The 23,958-nt window shown below is 39.9% G+C and overlaps 1 protein-coding gene across 1 annotated transcript in view; it reads left to right on the top strand.

Annotated features, from left to right (window-relative positions):
• Window positions 1-23,958, top strand: part of LOC118009548 (microtubule-associated tumor suppressor candidate 2-like) — a 91,815-nt gene that overhangs the window by 40,524 nt on the left and 27,333 nt on the right. Inside the window, exon 3 of the mRNA XM_035003620.1 lies at window positions 16,032-16,229. Coding sequence (XP_034859511.1) covers window positions 16,032-16,229 — 198 coding nt within the window. The remainder of the gene's footprint in view (window positions 1-16,031; window positions 16,230-23,958) is intronic.

The raw sequence follows: 23,958 nt of genomic DNA, 5'->3' as shown, positions 1-23,958 counted from the left end.
ACTCCGTGCTCACCCGGCCTGTGACCGAGCATTTCTATCTCTGGCACCCGACCCCGTGTGGAGTCTCCAAACCCAGCAGATCCCTGCGGTGCGCTCCCGCGCCGCTCCCCCCAGGGGAGGAAGGGGAGTCTCCCCGGATCTGCCACTTGTTGGGTCCCTGCTGGAGGAGCAGTGGCCCGACTGTGCCGTGGATCACGGTTTATGACAACCCGGAGCTGAGAGCCCACGCCTGGGCTCCGCCTCTGCAGCCGGCTTCCCTGCTCCGTTACCTGGGAGCTCTGCCACACTCAGGCACCCCCGGTCTTTCTGTGACCCCGAGGGTCCTGAGACCACACTGTCCCGTGAAGGTTCCAGCCCCTGCTTAGCCACTGGAGCGACGTCCCTCAGTGGAGGCGACTTCTAAAAGTTCCGATTTTGTGCTCCGCGGCTCTATCACTTGCTGGTAGCAGCTGACGGAGGCCCCCTCCCCCACTGTCTATCCTCCTGAATATCACCTCAGATTCACTTCTCCACACGTCCTACCTTCCAGAAGGTGGTCGCTTTTCTGTTCAGAGAGTTGCTGCTATTCTTTTCTTTGATCTCCTGTTGAGTTCATAGGTGTTCAGAATGGTTTGATCCCTATCCAGCTGAATTCCTGGGACCAGACGAAACCCAGGTCTCCTACTCCTCTGCCATCTTGCTCCTCCCCTCCTTTACCCATTTTTAAATTGGGTTGAGTTTCAAGAGTTCTTCGTATATTTTCGATACAAGTCCCTTCTTATATATATGAGTTGTAATATTTTTCCCCGTTCTGTGGGTGGCTTTTGGCTTTCTTGATTGAATCCTTTGAATTAAAAAAGTGTTAAACCTTGTTAATGTCCACTTTCTCTGTTTTTTCTTTTGTTGTTTATGGTTTTGCTATTATATGTAAGAAGGCTCTGCCTAACTCAAGTTCATGAAGATTTATGTCTGTGTTTCCTTCTAAGAGTTTTATAGTTTTGTCTCTTAAATTTAGATCGGTTATCCATTTCAAGTTAAGTTTTGCATATGGTGGGAGGTGAGGGTCCAGCTACATCCCTTTGTATGTGGCTCATAAGTTTCCCAGCACCAGAACTTTTTAGTATTAATTATTTGGTTTTGCTGAGATGATTTTAGTCATCAGAGTAGAGAATTTACCCTCCCCTCTGTCTGGCAGCTCATTCCATATCTTTCCTATTGGCATATCTTCCTTATTTTCATCGTACTTCACACTCTGGGATTCCACTTATATCCCAATTCACAGCTGTACTATGAATGCTGAAGTTGCTACTTAAGCCTGGGAGCTATAAATCTAGGGTGATCAGCCATCTTGGTCTGCTTGATGGTGCTCAGGGGTTTCCTAAGATGTGGGACTTTGACAGCTAAAACTGGGACCATCCCTATGTAAAGCTGAGGCATCGCTGAGCTGGTAGAGAGAATGCCGCACTGAACTGAGCCTTGTCCTCAAATCCAGAGGGTCAGATGGCAGCTAATCTGCAGTCATCTGAAAGCTAGAAGCTAGAGGACCCGTTTCCAAGGTGGCTCACTCACACAGCTGGAAAGTTGGTGCTAGCTGCTGACAAGAGGCCTCACTTCCCCCCATGTGGGTATCTACACAAGGCTGCTTGAGGGTTATGACATGGTGGTTGGCTTCCCCCAAGGGCAAGCAGCCCAAGAGACCGAGGAGCAAGCTGCAGTGTTTGTTACAATATAGCCCAAGGGGTCACACCCTCAGTGTCCTCCGAGTCACACAAGTCAGTAGGAGGAGACTCACTGTGGAAGGGGACTACTACGCAAGGGTAGGGATGCTAGGAGGTGAAGATCATCGCAGGAGAGGGCCATTTTGAGAGGCTCAAAGAATTTGAGTCTGGCCTGAGATTATACACTTGATAGGCAACTGTATCAAACCCAGATCTTGAGTATAATCCTGAAATATGCCACTTTCCTTGCTTTGTTTAATTGTGTCCTTCTTTTCTCCTATGGGAGAGTTGCACCAGCCTTCATACTAAAGAGTTTTGTTTACAGCTTCCCCCGTGAAGGAAACTTGGTAAAAACAGCTGCTGTTTTTGCATGGTCCCCAGCAAGGTGAGAGAGGAATTGTTTCTGAGCTGTCCGAACAAAGCAAACCAACTTTCTACAGAAGGTCTGTGAAAGAAGAACCTATTTATCAAAGCAATTAGGAAGATCTAGTAAGGTCTTAAAAAAAAATAGTTTGGTTCAAATAATGCCTTGCCCTGGGTATATAAATATGCCTGAATAAAAACCCACTTCTCCCACATAAAATTATAAGGAAGAAATGGGCCTTGAAGAAAAACTCTGAATCATTCTACTAGATTTTACCTTCATTTAGTTCTTTTGTTCCTATAGCACTAGGTCCCACCTCTGTTCTGGCCTTGTTCTCCCTTTTCTCTCAGGCTGTGGTGATTTGTGAGCGAGGGCCTCTGCTTCAGTAGGTTGTAAGCCCCACTTGGGGAGCACTCCTTCTTTGTTTCTGAACTTCCCATAGCACCTTGTGAAGTGCTTGCTCATGGTAGGTGTCTATGAATGCATATTGAATTGGATTAATATGTATCTACTTTCTTTTCTTTTTTTTTTTAAAGATTTTATTTTATTTATTTGACAGAGAGAGAGACAGCTAGAGAGGGAACACAAGCAAGGGGAGTGGGAGAGGGAGAAGCAGACTCCTGGCCAAGAGGAAGCTCAGTATGGGGCTCGATCCCAGGACCCTGGGATCATGACCTGAGCTGAAGGCAGATGCTTAATGACTGAGCCACTCAGTCGCCCCTGCATTTACTTTCTTAAAGTCTGTTTTACTGCCTGGGATATCAAGAATGTTGGACAATGATGGATGGGCCTTTATCAATATAATATTGAACCTTAAAAATACTCTAATCTGGTTCTAGCTGATTAAGATATTTCTAGCAGAGATATTTATTTAAATAAATACTCAAAGGAGAATCAGTACACAAAGGGAAAAGGTAAGAACAAATCTAGTTCTTCAGTTTTTGTTGAAATGTGAAGATTTGCATTCTTCAAAAGATTTATCTTTCAAAAGAAAAACTATTACTTTGAAAGAGCAACACATCATTTAAACATTCAGTAGCAGCAAAATCTCTTGTTGTTCAAACAGGAATTTTTATCTTTTTTCTTGTCAAAATGTTGCAAGAATATAAAGCCTTGATAAACCTAAGTGAGTATACCTCAGCTTCTATGCATGGGATTTAGATACTGGATCCTAGAAAGGATTTTTTTTTAGATGTTTATTAATTTTGAAGTTATTTTAATTAATTTCTCAATTACTGTTATATCCATTGGGAAGGATCTTTGATCTGCTATTCCAAATATGTCATTCACTTGCCTATTTTTCTGGGGAGAACTCACAGTGATAGACCAAATTCTGTATCTGATACAGGTCCCTTGACAGTGAAGATACTGGTAGAGATTGGAACAATAGCCATTGCCCTACCTTAGTGTAAGCCAATTACTGAACCAAAGACAAGAATTCTCTATTCTTTTTTAAAAAACTTGTTTTGATATAACAGCTTTATTGAGATATACTCATATGCTACATAGAATTCACCCTTTTAAAAGGATACAGTTCAGTGGTTTTTAACATATCCACAGAATTGTGCGACCATCACCACAATCAATTTTAGAACATCTGCATGACCCCGAAAAGAAAGAAACCCTGTACCCATTATCAGGCACTCCTCATTTTCCCAAACCCCAGCCCCTGAACCACTAATCTTTCTCTCTCTATAGATCTGCCTATTTTGGACATTTCACATAATAGAATCATACAGTATGTGGCCTTTTGTGTCTGGCTGCTTTCACTTGCTTTCAAGTCCGTATTGTAGCATGTATCAGTACTTAATTCCTTTTAATGGTGAAAAAAATACTCTACTATATTGGCATTGGCATTCCACATTTTGGTTATCCATTCGTTAGTTGATGTACATTTGCATTTTTTCTGCCTTTTGTCTGTTATGCACAGTGACACTATGAAATATTCACGTGCGAGTTTTTGTGGGGGACTTATGTTTTCATTTCTCTGAGGGATATACCTAGAAGTAGAATTGTTCTATCATATGCTACCTGTATGTTTAACTTTTTGAGGAACTGCTAGATTGTTTTCCAAAGTGGCTGCACCATTTACATTCCTACCATCCATGTATGAGGTCCCACTCTCTCCATATTCTTGCCAACACTTGATAATGTCTGTCTTTTTGATTATAGTTATTCTAATGAGTGTGAGGTGGTCTCTCATTATGGTTTTGTTTTGCATTTTCCTGATGGCTAAGAATATTATGCATCTTGCCATAGGCTTATTGGCACTTTGCATATTTTCTTTGGAGAAATATCCACTCAAATCCTTGGCTCATTTTAAAATTTGGTTATTTTTCTTTTCATGGTCAAGTTATAGAGTTATTCGTATATTTTGGATACTAGAAAGCCGTCAGATACATGTTTTGCAAACATCTTCTCCCATTCTTAGGTTGGTGCCCCCCCCCCCACTTTCTTGATAGTGTCTTTTGAATATAAAAGCTTTCACATTTTTTCCCCCAGGTTTACTGAGAATTGACATATATCACTGTATAACTTTGACGCATACAGCATGATGGTGTGGTTTACGTATATTGTGAAATGGTTGCCATAAGAGGTTCAGCTAACATCCATCTTCTCATATAGATACAATAAAAAGAAAAGAAGAATAAAAGAAAATATTGTCTCCTTGTGATAAGAACTTTTAGGATCTACTTTCTTGGCAGCTTCCCTGATATCATACAGCAGTGTTAGCTGTAGTCCTCAGGGTGTACATTATGTCCGCTAGTACTTATTTATCATATAACTGGAAGTTCGTACCTTTTGACCATCTTTCTCCAGTTCCCCCTCCCCCAGCCTCCTGTTCCTGGTAACCATGAGTCTGATCTTTTTTCTGTGAATTCATTTTGGGTTTTTTGATTGTTTGTTTTAAGATTCTCTATGTAAGTGAGATCATACAGTATTTGTCTTTCTCTGTCGGACTTATTTCACTTAGTATAATGCCTTCAAATTCCATCCATGTTGCTGCAAATTTTCTCATTTTTTAATGGCTGAATAATATTCCAATGTGTGTGTGTGTATGTGTGTGTGTGTGTGTGTAAAATAACTTCTTTATCCATTCGTCTATTGATGGACACTTAGGTTGTTTCCATGTCTTGGCCATTGTAAATAATGCTGCTGTGAACATGGGGGTGCAGATATCTTTTTTATGTTCTTTGCCTTTGGATATATTCCCAGAAGTGGAATTGCTGGATCATTTTAATACTTTGAGAGTTCTCCATGCTGTTTTCCATAGTTGCTATGCAAATTTCCAAACCCAGCTGCAGTGCACAAGGGTTCCTTCTTCTCCACTTCCATACCAGTATTTGTCTCTTATCTTTCTGGTGATGGACATTCCAATAGGCACGAGGTACTATCTCATGGTGCTTTTAATTTTGAAAGCTTTTACTTTGGTTGAAATTCAGTTATTTTTTTCTTTTGTTGCTTACGCTTTTTGTGTCACACACAAGAAATTATTGCCTAATTTGAGGTCATGAAGATACATAACTATGTTTTCTTCTAAGAGTTTTATAGTTTTAGTATCTCTGTTGAAGTCTCGAATCCATTTTTGAGATTTTTTTTTTTAATATGACAAGAGGTAGTCGTCTAACATCCTTCTTACACATATGTATACCTAGTTGTCCGATCACCATTCGTTGACAAACCATTTCTTTCCCCCATTGAGTGGACTTGGCAGCCTTGTTGAAATTCAGTTGACTATAAGTGTTGGGTTATTTCTGCAAACTCAGTTCTCTTACATTAAGCTGTGTCTGTCCTTATGCTAGTACCACACAGCCTTGATTACTCCAGCCTTGTACTGAGTTTTGAAAAATAGACCTATGAGCCCTCTAACTTTGTGTTTATTTTGCAAGATTATTTGGACTATCCTTTGTTTTTTTTGAATTTCCACATGAATTTTAGGATCAGCTTGTCAGTTTCTGCAAAGAAGCCAGCTAGAATTTTGATAGGGATTGCATTGATCTGTAGATCAGTTTGGGGAGTAGTGCCATTTTAACAACGGTGAGTTTTCTAATCCATGAACATAGAATGTTTTCCACTTGTTTGTGTATTCTCTAATTTATTTTAATAATGTTTTGCAGTTTAAAGAGAATAAGTTTTACACTTTGTTTGTTAAGTTTATTCCTGGTATAGCCACCTTGAAAATATAGATGAACCCTCAAATTTGTTCAGATTCCCATTTAGTATTAGGAAAATATTCAGGTAATTTGGATTTATAGTAAAGCAAAATGAAATATTACAGAGTAGCCTTTTCATGAAATAGCTTTATAGTCTAGAAGCAGTGCATTTCATACTTTCAAGCACGCTGGTATAAGTAAAATTCATACAAAGCAAAACCCCCAAAACGTCTACATTGGTTCTCACACACAGTTGACCCTTGAACAATGTGAGGGTTAGGAGCACCAATTCCCCTGTGCAGTCAAAAATCTGTGTGTAACTTTTTTCTCCCCAAATCTTTATTACTGATAGCAGTTAACCTGAAGCCTTACTACTGACCAGAAGCCAACATACAGTTGATTACCACATATTTTGTATATGTATTATGTACTGTATTCTTACAATAGAATAAACTAGAGAAAAGGAAATGTTATTAAGAAAATCATAAGGAAGAGAAAATACTTTTACAATACTGTGCTGTATTTATTGGAAAAAAGAAAACACCTATAAGTGGACCCATTCAGTTCAAACCTCTGTTGTTTAAAGGTCAACTATAATTGGAACTTTACCAGGGAGGTGATTGCATAGTTACCTTAGACAATGAAATAGAAAGTCCTCATTTGCTTCTCTTTCCTAGTGGAGATTGATAATGGCACAAACATAACTCAAGAGGGTGTAAAAAGCTTTATTATCTACATATTTCATGTTTCTGGGGAGAGCAGAACAGGTCTTCCAAGGAGGTCCAAATGGCTTGAAAGAGAACAAGGAAAGGAGATTCATTTGGAGTTTTTTTTTGTGGGTAGGGAATGGGGTATGGGTGATTGTTCCAAACTCAGGCAGATGTTGGAGTGGTTTGACTTTCCCACAGGTGCCAAGAGGGGAATACCACACTTGCTTGTGAGCTTTCTCAGATGGGAGGAGCCAGAGAGCCCTGATGTTTGATGATTAAAATGTGCTATATTTAATTGAATTTGAACTTATTTAGTAAGCCATTATAGTGCTCTACGAAACTTGCAGCTTAAGGTCATTAAGGAAGGTAAAGTTCCAGTGAATGCCTTGTTCAAGAGCCCAGCGTTGTGTATTCTGAGAAGCGAAATGATTGCCTTGTTCGCTATCAGTAATGTTTGGAACTCCAAAAGTGGATAAGGACTGTCATGGTGAGAGCTTGTATTGTGGCTGTAGGGAGTGTAGAAACATGTGTGACTTTAATTTTATTGCTTGGGTCTCTATAGCACAAAATGATTCTCAAACTTTTTTTTTTTTTTAACCTTAAAGAGCACAACCCTGAATAAGGAATTGTTCCTGCCACTGGCTGGACCAGACAGCCAGGCCAATGGCAATGGCCCAAGAGTGTAAAAACGTGGGGATGGGACTGACTTGGACCAGAGCATCCAGTGTTAGATGACACTGAAGTTTGTCTAATTGTGGGACGCTTGGGTTGCATCCTTTTCAGGAACATCTTGGCTACGGGATGAAAACAGCAACTCTCAATGAGCTCCATCATGTGTGACAGTTATGGTTCCAACCATATAAAGTGCATAAACTCCCACTGCTGTTCATCGGTTGATCCTAAAGGGGCTCCACGGGTAGCCAGTGGGTCTGGGAAAAGAGTGATGTCCTCTGGCACTGTGACATCAGGCAAGGGACTGAGGACAGGGAGACCACCCCCTTCTGCAGGTGGGCTATGCCATAGGGCCCAGGTTTGGTTCCATCCTGTAGCAAGAAGTCCAGGCTACCTCTGCTGAGTTTGTGAGTTTGTGGGATGCTACTTTTATAACCTACGGCATATTGGGGACCTTGGTGCACAGGGTAACAGGTTCAGGGCAGATGAGAGCTTTACTTTTCAGGAGAGACCAGCAGGGGCCCAGCCAGTGCCACTCTAATATTGTATATTGCAGGGCCAAGGAGGTCAGTTTCTTAGAGCAGAAACCCATGAGCAACTTATAACCATTATTGGTGGTCTAGAAACTCCAGAAGGCATGAGAGGGGTTGCTAAAGCCTCTACAGTGAGAGTGTCTCTGAGGGCACTAATGGAAGTCTGTGTTGATTGCAATTTGGACAGATTCTAGAGCCTTTTGTTGGAGGGGATCCCACGAAAGGTGAGCCACTTTGCAAGTAACAGCATAAATGGGCTTACATATAGTTTGCAAATGAGGAATATTTTGCCTCCTGAACCCAAAGGAGTCTAAAAGACCCCAGGTTTCTTTTAATATTTTGGATATTGAGAGAATCACTGTTTCTTGACAGTATCAGGGATAGAGTACCCCACAGCTTATCAAATAATTTGTAGGAATTTAATTAAGGTGGCAGGGCCTTGCACACCTTTGTGTTAGGCAGTGGCCCATCTGTTTTTTATGGGCGTCTTTGTATTTGTACGTCCTGAATAAGTGTGTCATATAAATGTCCTCAAAGGAAGATGTCGTCATTGTAATGTCAGACCTATGCTCCTGGAGAAAGGTGGATCCAGTCAAGATCTAGCCCACAAAGATTTTGTGGGTAGCCGCTCTTTAAAGGTGTTTTGTGTCCCTTCAGGAAGTGAAGGAAAACTGTGACTGAGGGACTAAGAATGGGCCAGATTGTCTTGTTAAATGAGCAGTAGGGGTCTTGTAGTAATGTGTTTCAGTTCTTGCAGGCCTTGCTTTAATTTATAGCCAGTCCTGTTAACTGCTTTAACTGGAGGTATGGTCTGTAGGGTCCCATTTTGTCAAGCTAAGTTTTTTATGTGTCAAAACTTTAATTTTCTCTAAATGTATTAATCACAGAGTGTTCATGTCCACTATGGGATATTTTAGGGCAATGGATGCTCTGACTCTGGGAAATTGAGGCAAGATGATAATTCTCATGGTTAAGATGAAGCATATCTATGTTTCTTTTATTTCTCGTTCAGTAACTCCCTCAAGATTATAGAATACTATAGGGGATATAGTATTTAAATTTAATGAGATCCCCACGTATAACTATAGTTTGAGCCCCAGTATTGATTAAAGTCATAAAGGTTTGTCAATTAGTACATTTAAGGAGATGTTAAGATTAATTCAGAAGCTACGTTATAGATACACAAAAGTCAGTGCCCTTTTTATCTTTTGGTGTATAAATTCTTTTAGGAAATTTTCGATTTCCAATTGGGTCCAACTGTAGACCTCTGTTTCAGTTTTTTGTTTATTCTGCCAAATCCGGGCTTCTTCCCTTCTCCTTCCTCCACCCCTGTATTCCTTTTTTTCCCTTGTTGGTTTTACTGGGGGTTCTCTCTACTCCCCTTCTATTTGTAGATTTCCCCCTGGGAGAACGTCCAATCAGTATCATCAGGGTTGGAGGCCTCTCCCATGACAGTGTTACTTTATAGGACTTAAGGACCTCAGGCTTAAGGAGGATTTGAGTTAACCCCTTTTGCTATGCTATAGAGATGCCATGGGTGTTTTTCTCTATAACTCCGAGGATCAGGATTTTTGTTGGGACAGAGGCATAGACAGCAGCAGCAACAGAGGTATTTAAGGGACCTGCGCAGCCATTTGCTTTTAGGAATGCAGATCTCAGCATTTCACATACTGCTTTTTCTCTTTTGTGTGTGTGTTTTTTCTTCTAATGACTGCTTTTTCATGAGTGATCACCCAGGGGACCTGTATGCAGCAAAAGGTAGTCTTTCCCCTGAGCCTGGCATCTGTTACAACTGCGTTCTAAGATACCTGTGCAGGACCCCAAGGCCACACTTAGGACCCCACCCCAATCACATTCCTGTCTCTGAACAACCAATTAATTATTGAAACTTCCAACATGGGTCAGGTTAATCTATGACAGAGGCTCTGTCGGACTCACTAATGCAGAGCAGAGCAGCACAGCTCAAAGCATGAGCTAGCCCATCAAGCAGCAGCTCCAAGGCCGTGCTTTCCTTCTTTCCTGTTCTTGTTTTCTTTTTTTTTTAAGATTTATTTATTTATTTTAGATAAAGACAGCACACAAGCAGGAGGGGCAGAGGGAGAGGGAAAGAGAAACTCAAGCAGATTCTGCACGCAGGACAGAGCCCAACATGGAACTCGATCTCATGACCCTGACATCATGACCTGAGCCAATACCAGGAGTCGGAAGTTTAACCAACCGCGCCACACAGGCACCCCAGTGTGTGTTTTCTATTAGGCAGCAGAGTCAGCTAGCAAGTGAAACACGAAGAAAGGCTCCCGGTGATGGCGGTCACTGTCTCAGCATCCTGGTCATACCACCTATTGTTGTGGTCACCCTGAAGAGATAGGATGGACCTCCACCCAAAATTTGGTTTGGATGTCAAGACCGATGATGCCATACACAAAGCAGCTTATGAGGGAGTTTATTACTCACATGACTGAGGCGTCTGGGGAGAGCAGTGCAGGCCTCTCAAATACATATGAAATGACTCAACTTACTTTATTGTCGTCAGGGGTGGGGGGAGGTGAAATTCTTGTGGATGTGGGAAGGGGCTTGTGTAGTTTGACTTGCCTGCCTGCGCCAAAGGAGGCCGTCCTGGGCTTTCGTGTCAGCTTTTCCAGATATGTGGGCAGTCTAAAAAGAGGTGTGGGGTTTGAAACCTGATAGCTGTTAGCAGTCAAAGATAAAAAAAAAAAAGGGAGTCCAACCCTTTACCACATTTCCTAAATATTCTATTTTGTTGATGATATTGTAAATGAAACTTTATTAATTTCATTTTTGGATTAGTTATTGCAAGTATATAGAAATACAATTGATTTTTGTATATTGAACTCATTTATTACAAGGTTTTAGTTTTCATAGGGTTTTCTATATACAAGATTGTGTGATCTACAGATGGAGAAAGTTTTGCTTCTTGTTTCCAATCTGCGAGGCTTTTAATTTTCTTGCCCAATTGTCCTGACTTGAACCTTCCATAAAATATTGAGTAGAAGTGGTGAGAGCAAACTGCCTTGCCTTGTTCCTGATCTATGGGGGAAGGATTCATTCTTTTTCCATTGAGTATGATGTTAGCTATGGATTTTTTTTCCATCCCCTTACCAAGTTGAGGACATTTTTCTATTCATGAAATGCTCTTGGAAGTTGTCAAGTGATTTTTCTGCATATATTGAGATGATCATGTGATTTTTCTTTGTTCTATTCATATGACATAGTACTTTGATTTCCATGTTATACCACTCTTTCATTCTAGGGATAAATCTCACTTGGTTATGGTATGTAATACTTTTTATATGTGGCTGATTTCAGTTTGCTATATTTTGGTGAGAATTTTGCATGTGTGAGAGTTTTCTTTTTTTTCGTGATATGTTTGGTTAGGTTATCAAGTAACACTGGCCTCATAGAATGAGTTTGGAAGTGTTTCTCTCTCTCCCTCCCTCCCTCCCTGGAATAATTTGTGAAGAACTGGTATAAATTCTTTAAATGCTTGATAGAATTCCCTATTAATGATATTTGGGTCTGGGCTTTTCTTTGTAGGAAGTTTTTGGATTACTAATTCAATTTCTTTGTTGTAAGTATATTCAGATTTTCTATTTCCTTTTTTTTCCTTTGTGTTTTTCTGAAACATGTTCATTTCACTAGGTTGTTCATAATATTCCCTTATAATTTTTTCTACTTTTGTAAGATTAGTAGTGATGTCCCCTCTTCATTCCTCACTTAACAAATTGAGTCTCCTCTCCTTTTTTCTTGATCAGTTGTAACTAAAGGTTTGCCAACTTTGTTGATCTTTCTAAAAACCAAATTTGATTTTCTTGACTTTTTACTTTTCCATTTTGTTATATTTATTACCATTCTAGTATTTATTATTTCCTTCCTTCTACTTATATTTGGTTTGCTCTTTTTTCTTCAGTGTCTTTAGATGGGAGATTACTTTATTGATATGACATCTTTCTTCTTTTTTAATGTGGGCATTACAGAGTGCCTCAGTGATTTTTGTTCTTATGGCCTATCTCTGCCTTTGGGCAAACCTCTTAGTTATGACTCTGCTGGGGGATGTGGCAGGGACACAGGTCTGCTCCTCTAGGATTGGCAATCCTGATTTACAGGTGGCTGCTAGGCAGGGTCGGTAGCTTCTGTTCTTCTCCCTTTACCTCTCCTGATATTGAACATCTAGCCTACAAGTAAGCCAGGGCAACAGTGATTAGGGCCCCAGTATTTTTGGCCTGCTGTGGTAAGAGGGGGTAGTGCCTCTGCCCTCTTACTTGGGGCCGGGCGAAGGGAGAGTCTTCTGACCTCTTGGCCTCTTGCTTGCATGTAATTTAGTTTCTGCAACATGGACCTGAGGGGAGGGCATAGGGAATGGGAAATGATGGTGGCCCGCCTCTCCCAGTGAGATATGGTAGTTCTTGAGCAGGGGGAGAGAAATCCTGTTGCCTTGGTCCCAGCCACCCAGAGTAGAGCTTTCATCATGCTGAGATGGACAGGGTTGCAGAGGAGGAAAGGAGTGGGTCAGGCTCAAGTGCCATCCAGTCTGACTATTCTTACTGGGATTTAGTAGATTTTCATTTATAAATGTTTATTTGCTGTATGCCCTTAGAACAATTTCTAGAAACTTTAAATGATTGTTGTTTTTTAAAAATGATTTTTACTAATTATGGTTGGTTTACTGGAGAAAGTGTCCATGAAGCTCCTCGTGCCACCATTGTGGAAGAAGATGTCTCTCTTATGTGTCTGCTCGGTTTTATTTAATATTAATTATTATCATTTGTTTATTGAGGACTTACTGTGCACTTTGATATGCTATTTCCATCAAAGTCTGTATTCTTGAATAGTCCAAGGACACTACATAGTTGAAAAAAATATATTCTTCTGACATGCTGCACTTGAGAAATAGTAAGGAGTGCACATTTTTATAAGTAAATTCCTTTTATGAGAAACCAAGATTAAATTAAGGCACATTCAGTCAGTATGTAATGCTGAAGAGCACCTTTCCCAGGCTGATATGGCATCTTCTTTGACATTTTCACCCCAAAGTATGCTCCATGGACTACCTGAATGAGAATCACAGAGGTGCTTGTTTAGAAAGCAGAGTTTAGAGCCCCATTCCAGCCTAGTTCACATGCAGAGAGACCACTGGAGGTGTTCAGCCCACACAGCAGGCTATATTCATGTTGTGCAAGCTTGGCTACTGCAGACTTCAGCTAAATTTGATTGAATAATTTGTCAAAACCACTGTGCTAGGCACTGATGGTTTCCAAAGAATGAGACCTGTTCTTCCAAACCCTGAAGGTACGTAAGCTATTTGTGAGATGTATCTGGTAGGAGGAGAGACCACTGGATACTAACTTGATGTATGGATTACATTAAATTTAGAAAAAATTATGTACACAGAGAGTTGGTGTAAGACATACTCCCACAAGTAGCCTACACCCACATACACTCACAGTATGTGCCTTTATTCAAAGGGAAAGATGGACTAAGGGAAAGTGAAAGCCTAGAACTCACTTAGAGACCTACGTCATGTCTGCTTGGAATCCTGTGTTGTTGAGTTCCCTCTCTGCATGTACATGCTACCTTTCTACTGACGACATGAGCAATCCTTAAATATAGGTAAGGGTAGAATAGGGTAAATTCCTCTTTGAACATTTTCAGTGCTTTTATTGTCTTATGTAATGATTTAATAAACTAGTTTTAATTTTTTTAAGGAATTTATTTATTTAGTTAGTTATTTTAGAGAGAGAATACACACGTGCAAGTGCCTAAGCAGGGAGACAGGTAGAGGGAGAGGGAAAGAATCTTGAGCAGATTCTGCATTGAGCATGGAGCCCTGTGTGAAGCTCAATCCCACTACCATGAGATCATGAACCTGAGCCAAAATCAAGAGTTGGATGCTCAACTGACTGAGCCACCCAGGAGTATCTAGTTTTCATTCTTAAATGAATATTAAATGAATGTTTATTATATGCCAAGGTGTTCTGTTAGGAATTCTGACCTTTCCTTCATTCTGAAATATGGGCTTGTTTACTAGGAAAAAAACCCATTTATTCATATTCTTCTCACTTGATTTTGTGTAATCTTAAATCAGTTATTGATTAACTGGGTTGGGAAAGAGGTTATACTCTTACCCTCTATAACTGAAATTAGTATCAAAACATGATGGATTTAGTATACTTATTATTGAAATCACATCTGATTTTTTAGAAACTGTTTTACAGGCGTTATCCAAAATTGCTTTAGTTTAAATTTATTGCGAAAATGTATCTGATTTATGGGGACACTTTCATTGTTCTGGGGATATCATCTCAGAGTATGCAAAATGATAGAACAGCAATTGAAGGCATTGATCTGACATTTAATTGCTGATACAGAAGGGCCATTACTACTTATTCAACAATGACTATTTCTCATCATATTTGAACATTTTTTTCCCAAGCAGAAGGACAGAACTGAATTGGGACTATTGCAGCCCCAGATCCCTGTTCCCTCGTCCCTCTGCACTCACCTGATTCCTCCTCCTCCTAGTCCTGACCCAGAAATCAGGAAACCATAGTTGTGCATATTCTGCTTTCATCTGGATGTACAACTGGCTACAGCCTCACTCTTAGGGGGAGCTCCTAGTAGAGGAAGAGGCACCACTGGACCAGATTGACATCTGTTGGTTCTCCACAGATTTCCATACATAGATTTATTTCTATTATAGATTCTTCATTGATTTTTAGGCATCAATTAAAAAAAATTTTTTTTTATTATTATTAGTCTGAAACCCGGTTAATCTTTCAGTAGATAATAAGGAGTGAGGAGCATTGCTGAAGGATCTGTATATAAGCACTCACAGTAAATATGGCAGGTAAAAGTTATAAATGGCTTCACTAGGACAATTATACAGAATATTAGGACTTTTAGCCCCTTTTCCTTTTAAGGAATATTAAAGAGCATTTGTGTGTGATAACATCCTGGTTCTATCTGATATTGAAAGACTTCTTATAGTGTGGAGATGATCATTGCAGTGGCCATGAACAGAGCCTGGTTCAGATATCATCATGCTGAGATGGTGGATTTATAGCATGATGTTTTATTATTTCAAAATTAGCTGGCTTTGCACATATCTGGGAACTAATTTTGAAGTTTAGTTTGTTTTTTGAATTTTAGTTTAACACAAAACCAGATCATGGAGAAAGGAAAAAAAAACTAGCATTAATTGGAGCACCTATAAAGTTCTGTTACAAGCAATAATATTTATATTAGACCTTTGAGGCCAGTTTTATCATCCCAGTCCTTCCATGGGAGGAAACTGAGTTATAAAGTGTTGGGTCAAGTTTCCGAGGTTACACAGCTAATAAATGACAGAGACTGGATTTCCACCTGGCCAGCTCCATAGTTTGTGCCCACCTCATTCCTACAACCAACAGAATGTTAGCAAACGATTCTTTGTACATGCTTCCATGAATTATCACATACTGTTTAAAATTGCTGATGAATTATTTGCCACAAGGGCTCTTTGCCCACTGCATGTCAGATTTTAAGGTGTATGTCTATTTCACAATTCTAGGGTAACGTGCAACAGTAAGTGTTCATTCCATTCAGCTTCCTAAGCACTGTATACCTTTGTTTATGGTCATATAATAGAACTAGTTGTCTGTTCTTGTCTCATCTGCCCCACTGCCTCTCCTCTTATTTGAATTCTCTGAAACCCCCAGCCCACTGCGAGGGGCCTTTCTCATAAAGATGTGTATGTGAATGTGCTAAAGCACACCCTGCAAGATTGATTGTGGCCTGTTTATGATAGAGCTAGATTAATATTCATAGTCCATGTATTCTCTATCTTGTTGTCAACGGATTTTTTTTTGTTTTGTTTTGTTTTGTTTTGTTTTCGTTAATTATAGCAGATTTAAAGAAAGCCTCCAGTTCAAATGCTGCAAAATCCAATCTACCCAAATCTGGACTTCGTCCTCCCGGATACTCGCGTCTCCCGGCAGCCAAGCTAGCGGCGTTTGGGTTTGTGCGGAGTTCCAGCGTGTCTTCGGTCTCCAGCACCCAGTCCGCGGACAGCGCACAGCCCGAGCAGGGCCGGCTGGCCAACCGTAAGTGGGCGGGGCCGGCGTGCGCTACTCCCCTGCGGGATACGCCCCTCGGGCCACACTGGGCCGGGTGGATCCGCATGCGGGTGTAATAGTTTCATTCCTTTGTGTATGAAAGATTTGATTTGACTACTTTAAGCTACCATTGTTAGGACTTTAGAAAAGAATCTACTGAGGAAAAAAAAGCCTGTTTGGCCCTATCATTTTTCAGTTATGAGTTAACGTGCTAGAAAAAGATGTTGAAATATAGAAAATGACTTATCCAGGGGCTGACTCCAGGAGCCCTTTGCTCCATGGATTCTATGTAAGAAGTCAAAGAAAGATCCAAAACAGGTGTTACATGAAACATGTATTAAATAGTGGTGGTGAGAATCCTTTTAGTCACCTGGGATTACCTGTAATGCCTTCATTTTGATGGAACACTTGGTTGGATTTCTAAAAGTTAACCAAATGATATTGAAAATAAAAAAAAACACAGCTGAACTTCTTCAACTCTGTGTCCAGAAAGATCCCCATTAGCTGAATGAGGCTACTCTAGGCCTGGTTCCTGAGACTGATGTTATAAGCTATATTTTATAAAGTCTGAATTAATAGTCTCAGAGTAAGTCACAAACAGCCACTGTTTCTAAAGAAGATCTGGAGGTTGCCCCATTTGGCTGTGCCTTTGATGACCAAAACTTATCTCAGCCTATCAACTTCAAAGTCATTGTTATTGGATCTGAAGCCATGACATCTCAGATGTTGGTTAGCAAGAACTTGCCGGAAGGCCAGGAAAGTCTTAGAGGTTTTCATGTGCAGGGCTGTTTGGGAGGGATTACAACAGTTGAATCAGGCTGAAGTAGTAAGGGAGAGACAGCAGGATGGGGTTTGGGGGGTAGAGTTTGAGAATGAGATTGATTCATATTATTTTTTTTTAAATTTCCTTTCTCTGAGCTTGCTCTTTATCCTTTCTTGGGTTTGGAGAGCTGATGTGCAGCACATTTGTACTTTTACAGTTCTAAATTTTGGTCTACCTAGTTATTCCTAAAAGTAGTACCTTACACTTTCCTTTATGTTGAAGTGTTTGTAAGCAGTTTCTGAGAGGTTTTTGCTCACTTGGTTTCCTAAAGGCGCTGCATCTCTGAACTACTTTCACACAGGATTCATGTTAGGGGCACCGCTGTCATTATGGATTCCATTAGGGCCCAGTAGATGTCTCAAAATCTGAAATATGAATATAATAAAGAACTATTTGCAAATGTGGAACTCCTATTTTTAGAATATGTGTGTGCATATTGACAGTCTGAAGATTTTTAAATATAGGAGCAGCTATTTGTCATAGTTTTTAGTAGTAAAATTCCCAATGGCATGTTTCTCTTTTGGAGGGAGCACGAGAGTGATTAAAAAAAAAAAAAATCTCACATGGTATATATCTTTCTAAGGAAGATGCTAAAGCCTTGATTTCTTAAAGAAATAATAGTAATTTCAAGATGAATTGAGCTTTGTTCTTGTGGCAGCAGCTTTTGCTAAAGGAGAGCTGACAGGTGTGGACATAATTTCAAGATGAATTGAACTTTGTTCTTGTGGCAGCAGCTTTTGCTAAAGGAGAGCTGACAGGTGTGGACAGAATCATTCCAGGTGTGCTTAGGGTATTTCTTCTCACCTCTGCTTCATAGGACACTAGAGAGGGATACCCTGAGCACCCAGAGGGACAAGAGCCATAATGTGCCAGGGAAAATAACTCCTACTTTAAAGACTTCATATTAAAAGCAATAGATATTCACACCAAAAACTATTACGATACCCAGGAATCAACCTAACCAAAGAGGTAAAAGATCTGTACTCTGAAAACTATAAAACACTTATGAAAGAAATGGAAGAGGACACAAAGAAATGGAAAAAACATTCCATGCTCAGGGATTGGAAGAGGAAACATTGTTAAAATGTCTATACTACCCAGAGCAATCTACACTTTTAATGCAATCCCTGTCAAAATACCACCAGAATATTTCACAGAGCTGGAACAAACAATCCTAAAATTTGTATGAACCACAAAAGACCCCGAATAGCCAAAGCAGTCCTGAAAAAGAAAAGCAGGGGTGCCTGGGTGGCTCAGTCAGTTAAGCATCCCACTCTTGATTTCGGCTGAGGTCATGATCTCAGGTTTGTGGTATTGAGCCCCACGTCGGACTCTGTGCTCAGTGCAGGGTCTACGTCTACCCCTTTCTCTCTGCCCCTCCCCCTGCTCACCCTCTCTCTCTCTCTCTCTCTCTCAAATAATTAAATCTTTAAAAAAAAAAAAAAAGCAAGGCTGGAGGCATCATGATTCCGGACTTCAAGCTATATTACAAAGCTGTAGTGATCAAGACAGTATGGTACTGGCACAAAAATAGACACAGAGATTAATGGAACAGAATAGAGAGCCCAGAAATGGACCCTCAACTCTATGGTCAACTAATCTTCGGCAAAGCAGGAAAGAATGTCCAATGGAACAAAGACAGTCTCTTCAACAAATGGTGTTGGGAAAATTGGATAGCCACATGCAGAAGAATGAAACTGGACCATTTCCTTACACCACACACAAAAATAGACTCAAAATGGTCAAAAGACTTAAATGTGAGACAGGAATCCATCAGATTCCTAGAGGAGAACGCAGATAGCAACCTCTTCGACCTTGGCCATAGGAACTTCTTACTAGACATGTCTCCAGAGGCAAGGGAAACAAAAAGTGAACTATTGGGACTTCCTCAAGATAAAAAGTTTCTGCACAGTGAAGGAAACAATCAGCTAAAAGGCAGCCTACAGAATGAGAGAAAATATTTGCAAATGACGTATCTGATAAAGAGTTAGTATCCAAAATCTGTGAAGAACTTATCAAACTCAACACCCAAAAAACAAATAATCCAGTTAAGAAATGGGCAGAAGCCATGAATAGTCTTCCAAAGAAGACATCCAGATGGCTAACAGACACATGAAAAGATACTCAACATCACTTATCATCAGGAAAATACAAATCAAAACCACAATGAGATACCATCTCACTCCTGTCAGAATGGCTAAAATTAAGAACACAAGAAACAACAAGTGTTGGTGAGGATGCAGAGAAAGGGGAACCCTCTTGCAGTGTTGGTGGGAACACAGACTGGTGCAGCCACTCTGGAAAACAGTATGGAGATTCCTCAAAAAGTTAAAAATAGAGCTACCCTATGATCCAGCAATTGCACTACTAGGTATTTACCTAAAGGATACAAAAATACAGATTTGAAGGGGTACATGCACCCTGGTGTTTATGACAGCATTATCAACAATAGCCAAACTATGGAGAGAGTCGAAGTGTCTATCAGCTGATGAATGGATAGAGAAGGTGTGGTATACACACACAAACACACATCACTCTGTAATTTGTAAGGCACACAGTCCTAGATCACTTCCCCTTTCACCCTGTTTTGATTGCTTCATGGTGCCCCTGTGCTTGCTTCTGTTCCTTGTTGGATATTCCAGGTCCTCCATGACCTGCCCGGTTCCCTTCTTGCCTCTCCTACATCCCGTCCCCTCATGTACACCCTCAACTGGCCAACCAGAATCGTTCATTTTTTCTTCTGAGGGCTTTGTGCTTTCCTGCCTTTGTGGTCTTGGTGTAAACGTCTCTGGAATGCTCTCCCTCTTTCCCTAGCCAGATTTCTCTGTAGATTCTGCCATTTTCAGGTGCAATTCAAATGCCACTTCCTCTAAAAAATTGTCCTTCATCTGTGAACCCGAAGCGATCTTTTCTCCTGGGAACTCCTGTGGCTCCTTGCTTGCATCCCTTTTGTGGATTATCACATTCTGTCTCATTGTACTTATTTATTTCTCTGCCCTGTCTCCCCTACAGATTATAAACTCTTCGAGGATAGGGGCTATGTCTTTTAATAATTTTAGTATCGCTCATGCCACCTAGCATGGCCTTTACAGTAAGAGAGTTTCAAGAGAAATTCTTTGCCAATAGAAATTCTCTTACATTTTCTCTTATGTAAGAGTATGGAACAAGAGAGAGCCCTGAGAGTAACCTGAGCAGCTTTCAGAAGTATTTTGTAGAGGGAACTTATTTTCACTTTATCAAGGCTTTCACAGGTCTTGATAGTTGGTGGAGTTCATCATCATTGTGATTTTCACAGTTTTCTAGAATCTCTAAAATGTTGCTTCTCTTGACTATGGTATACCTATAGATATTTTATACAACTCAAAGAGTAGAAAATATAATAGGTCATTTAAAGTATGATTATATTCAGAGATAAATCATCATGTAGACTGACCTAATAGTCTCACAGATATCTAATAACCTATGTATCTCCTTGCATGTAATTAGCCACTTTCAAAGAATTGGCCTAAACCCTACCATTGTGGCTTTTTGTGAAAGAATTTCAGAGTTGTCAAAATTAGACCTCTCAATTGGAGAGATTAGATATTTTCATTAAATTCTAGAGTTTTATTTCTTATTTTAATACTTAAATAAGTAGATGTTCTTTTAATTACCGAATAGGATTTGGGTTCTGGGGATAATAATCTGAAATGGAAAATCACTAGCCCTTTTGGAAGGTTATTCAATGAAAATAAGGATTAATATGAAAGCTTTTTGTAATGTTAACTTCAGCATTCATGCTCATGAATAACATAAAATACATTTACATAAATAATACATTTGATTTTCTGTATCTGACATGAATTTTAATTAAGTTCAGAGTTGCCAAGAAGTATTATTACCAAAACAACCGTTAATCTATCTCATGTTCCATTGGCAAAGAGGGAGTCATTTTTTATTCATGGAAAAAGGAACCTAAAGGGACCTGTGAGGTCAGATTTCAGAGAAGCTCTTGTGTATTTGAGATTAAGCCTTATTGACATTGTACATTCCATTTCAAAACACTCCGGATAATGATCATGTCCACCCAGAGATGGGATTAGAGTATGAATGTCTTTTGGTTTTTTTTTTTTTTTTTATTTTGTTTTGTTTTAGTTGACCATTTTTGGTTGAAAGTAAGATAAACTGAAATTTGGGGGATGATAGGTAGGTAGGATTATGGTAGGGGAATTATGGTAGAAACCATGTCTAGTTGAACTGTCTCATTTTTCTTGGCTGTCTGGTTTTGTGACTATCAGACTGTCCATTTCCCTTCCCCAATCCAGCCCTCTTTTAGCATCTGTTTTGAGGTAAGCACAGAGCTCAGTGTTGCAGCTGTTGTGACCAGGACACCAAAATTTCACTCTTGCAAAGTTAGAATCCAGTGGGGAGATAGGAGTGTGAAAAGAAATCCATGTAGGGAACTGTGAGTCTGGCTATGGCTGAAGATTGCACAGCATTTGGTGGGTGGGAAGGGGAAGGAGATACATGAAGAGAGGAGCACCTAACCCCCTTGAGTTGGGGGTGAGGGAAGTCCTCACACCCTTTAGATCCTCTCCTTGCTATCTCAGCACTACTGCATTATGTCTGCAGACCTAATTATTCCACATTTTAAGTAATGACAGTGTTCTGGCTTTGCTGTAAAATAATCTGGCACCACCTCCTCCCCTCCAAAAAAGTGAGAAAAGATAGGTAAATTTTTTATGATCTTGAAGCTGGATGATGGAACTATGAGGGTTTATTGTACTATTTACTTTACTTATTTTATATGTTTGAAAATTTCCATAAAAGACAAATAAAATCCCATCTTCTCTCTGTATTGGCTTTCATTTCTTAAGAGACCATATAGCATAGTGATGAAGGATGTGGTCTCTGGAGGTAGGCTGCCTGGGTTTGCATCCTGCCTCTGCCATTTACTAGCTCTGTGACTTTGAGCAAGTTACTTAATCTCTCTGTGCCTCTGTTTTCTCATTGTAAAATAAGAATAAATAAAAATAAGTGTAACAAAACACAGTAGGTTTGGGAATATTAAATGGAATTAATGAATGCACAGTGCTCGGAAAAGAGCCTCGTATAGTCATAACGACAGTGGTTCAACGCCATTTCTATTCATTGGCCATGTGCATTAAGTTCTTTGTGGAGAAGGATTTTAAAGATTTTATTTATTTATTTGAGAGAGAGAGAATGAGAGAGAACACATGAGAGGGGGGAGGGTCAGAGGGAGAAGCAGACTCCCTGCCAAGCAGGGAGCCCGATGTGGGACTCGATCCAGGGACTCCAGGATCATGACCTGAGCCGAAGGCAGTCGCTTAACCAGCTGAGCCACCCAGGCGCCCTGGAGAAGGATTTTAAAAGCTCAGTTGGAAAAATGACCATGATGGATTAACTGTGTCTGGCATGGGGTAAGGTGGTAATGATTATATATAAGTCAGGGAGATGATGTCTGTTTCATTTCTTAATTTTTATACTCCCCTCTGTCATGTATGTGAATGCCTCTCTGAACATTAAGATGAAACATCTATCATTTATGTAACATGAAGGTGGCAGTTCTAGAAGTTGATTTTCATGGGGGTCTCTTTTGGGCTGTAAGCTTCAGGCTATTTGGAAATTTATAAAATATAGGCAAAGAAAGTCATATTTTGTTTTCTTTATCTAAAGGGGTTCTGCCATGCCCTTAGCATGTTATCATTTGAGGCAATACCTTCTTCAGTTGGGTTGCCTTTAAATGAAACATATTTATGCAAGGTGACTAAGACATAGCACATTAATCGAAGCTGATGGCATATAAAACCTCTGCTAGAAATAGAAACTGAGAGTTGGATCTGATTTTATTTCTGTGCCTTTCTAATGTCTGTAGGAAAAAGTGGGAACATTTAACTTTATAGTGTGTAAAGAGCTTCACGCAGCTTCAGCTTCTCATTTTGCTAGAGTCTAATTCCCATTGTACTAGGGTTTTACTTTGTCAGATATCTCAATCCGGTGTAGGTGGGTGGGGGAAAGAGAAGAGTGAGAACAAAAACCAAAATAAGCTTCTGATTTTCTCTGGAAATGAGGAAGTCAAACACATGTCACTGATGGATTTAAATATCTATTTCCCTGGAATCTGTAATTATGTAATTTAAAGTATTCTTTATAAGGAAAAAATAGAATCATTTTCACTGCATCTTGCAGTTAACTTTCCAGATTCTTCCCACACGTTCAGTTCTCTTTCTTCTTTCTTTGCTTCCTTCATACTCATGTACACAGGAGGACATGGTTCTTCTGTAAGTGAAAATAATTTCTTTATTGCTTAAGTAACACCTACTTTATCCACCTAGACTCAGATATGTGGGCAACACTATTAGAAATCACATTGTCCCTCAAAGATTTATAAGTGCCATAGTCTAGCATGTTCTAGCTTATTCAAGATATTTAATGAAAAATGGATACTTTGAACTATGGAAAAAGGGTCAAGATAAGAAAAGAAGGGCCATATGCACCCCAGTGTTCATAGCAGCAATGTCTGCAATAGCCAAACTGTGGAAAGAGCCGAGATGCCCTTCAACAGACGAATGGATAAAGAAGATGTGGTCCATATATACAATGGAATACTACTCAGCCATCAGAAAGGATGAATACCCAACTTTTATATCAACATGGATGGGATTGGAGGAGATTATTAAGTGAAATAAGTCAAGCAGAGAAAGTCAGTTATCATATGGTTTCACTTATTTGTGGAACATAAGGAATAGCATGGAGGACATTAGGAGAAGGAAGGGAAAAATGAAGGGGTGGAAATCGGAGCAGGAGACGAACCATGAGAGACTATGGACTCCAAGAAACAAACTGAGGGTTTTAGACGGGAGGGGGTAGGAGGATGGGTTAGTCCAGTGATGG

This window comes from Mirounga leonina, unplaced genomic scaffold, assembly GCF_011800145.1.
Source record: "Mirounga leonina isolate KUSES-001 unplaced genomic scaffold, KU_Mleo_1.0 Mir_127, whole genome shotgun sequence".
Taxonomy (NCBI): Eukaryota; Metazoa; Chordata; class Mammalia; order Carnivora; family Phocidae; genus Mirounga; species Mirounga leonina.
Note: the sequence above shows the minus strand (reverse complement) of the source record. Positions and strands in the feature narration are given on the sequence as shown.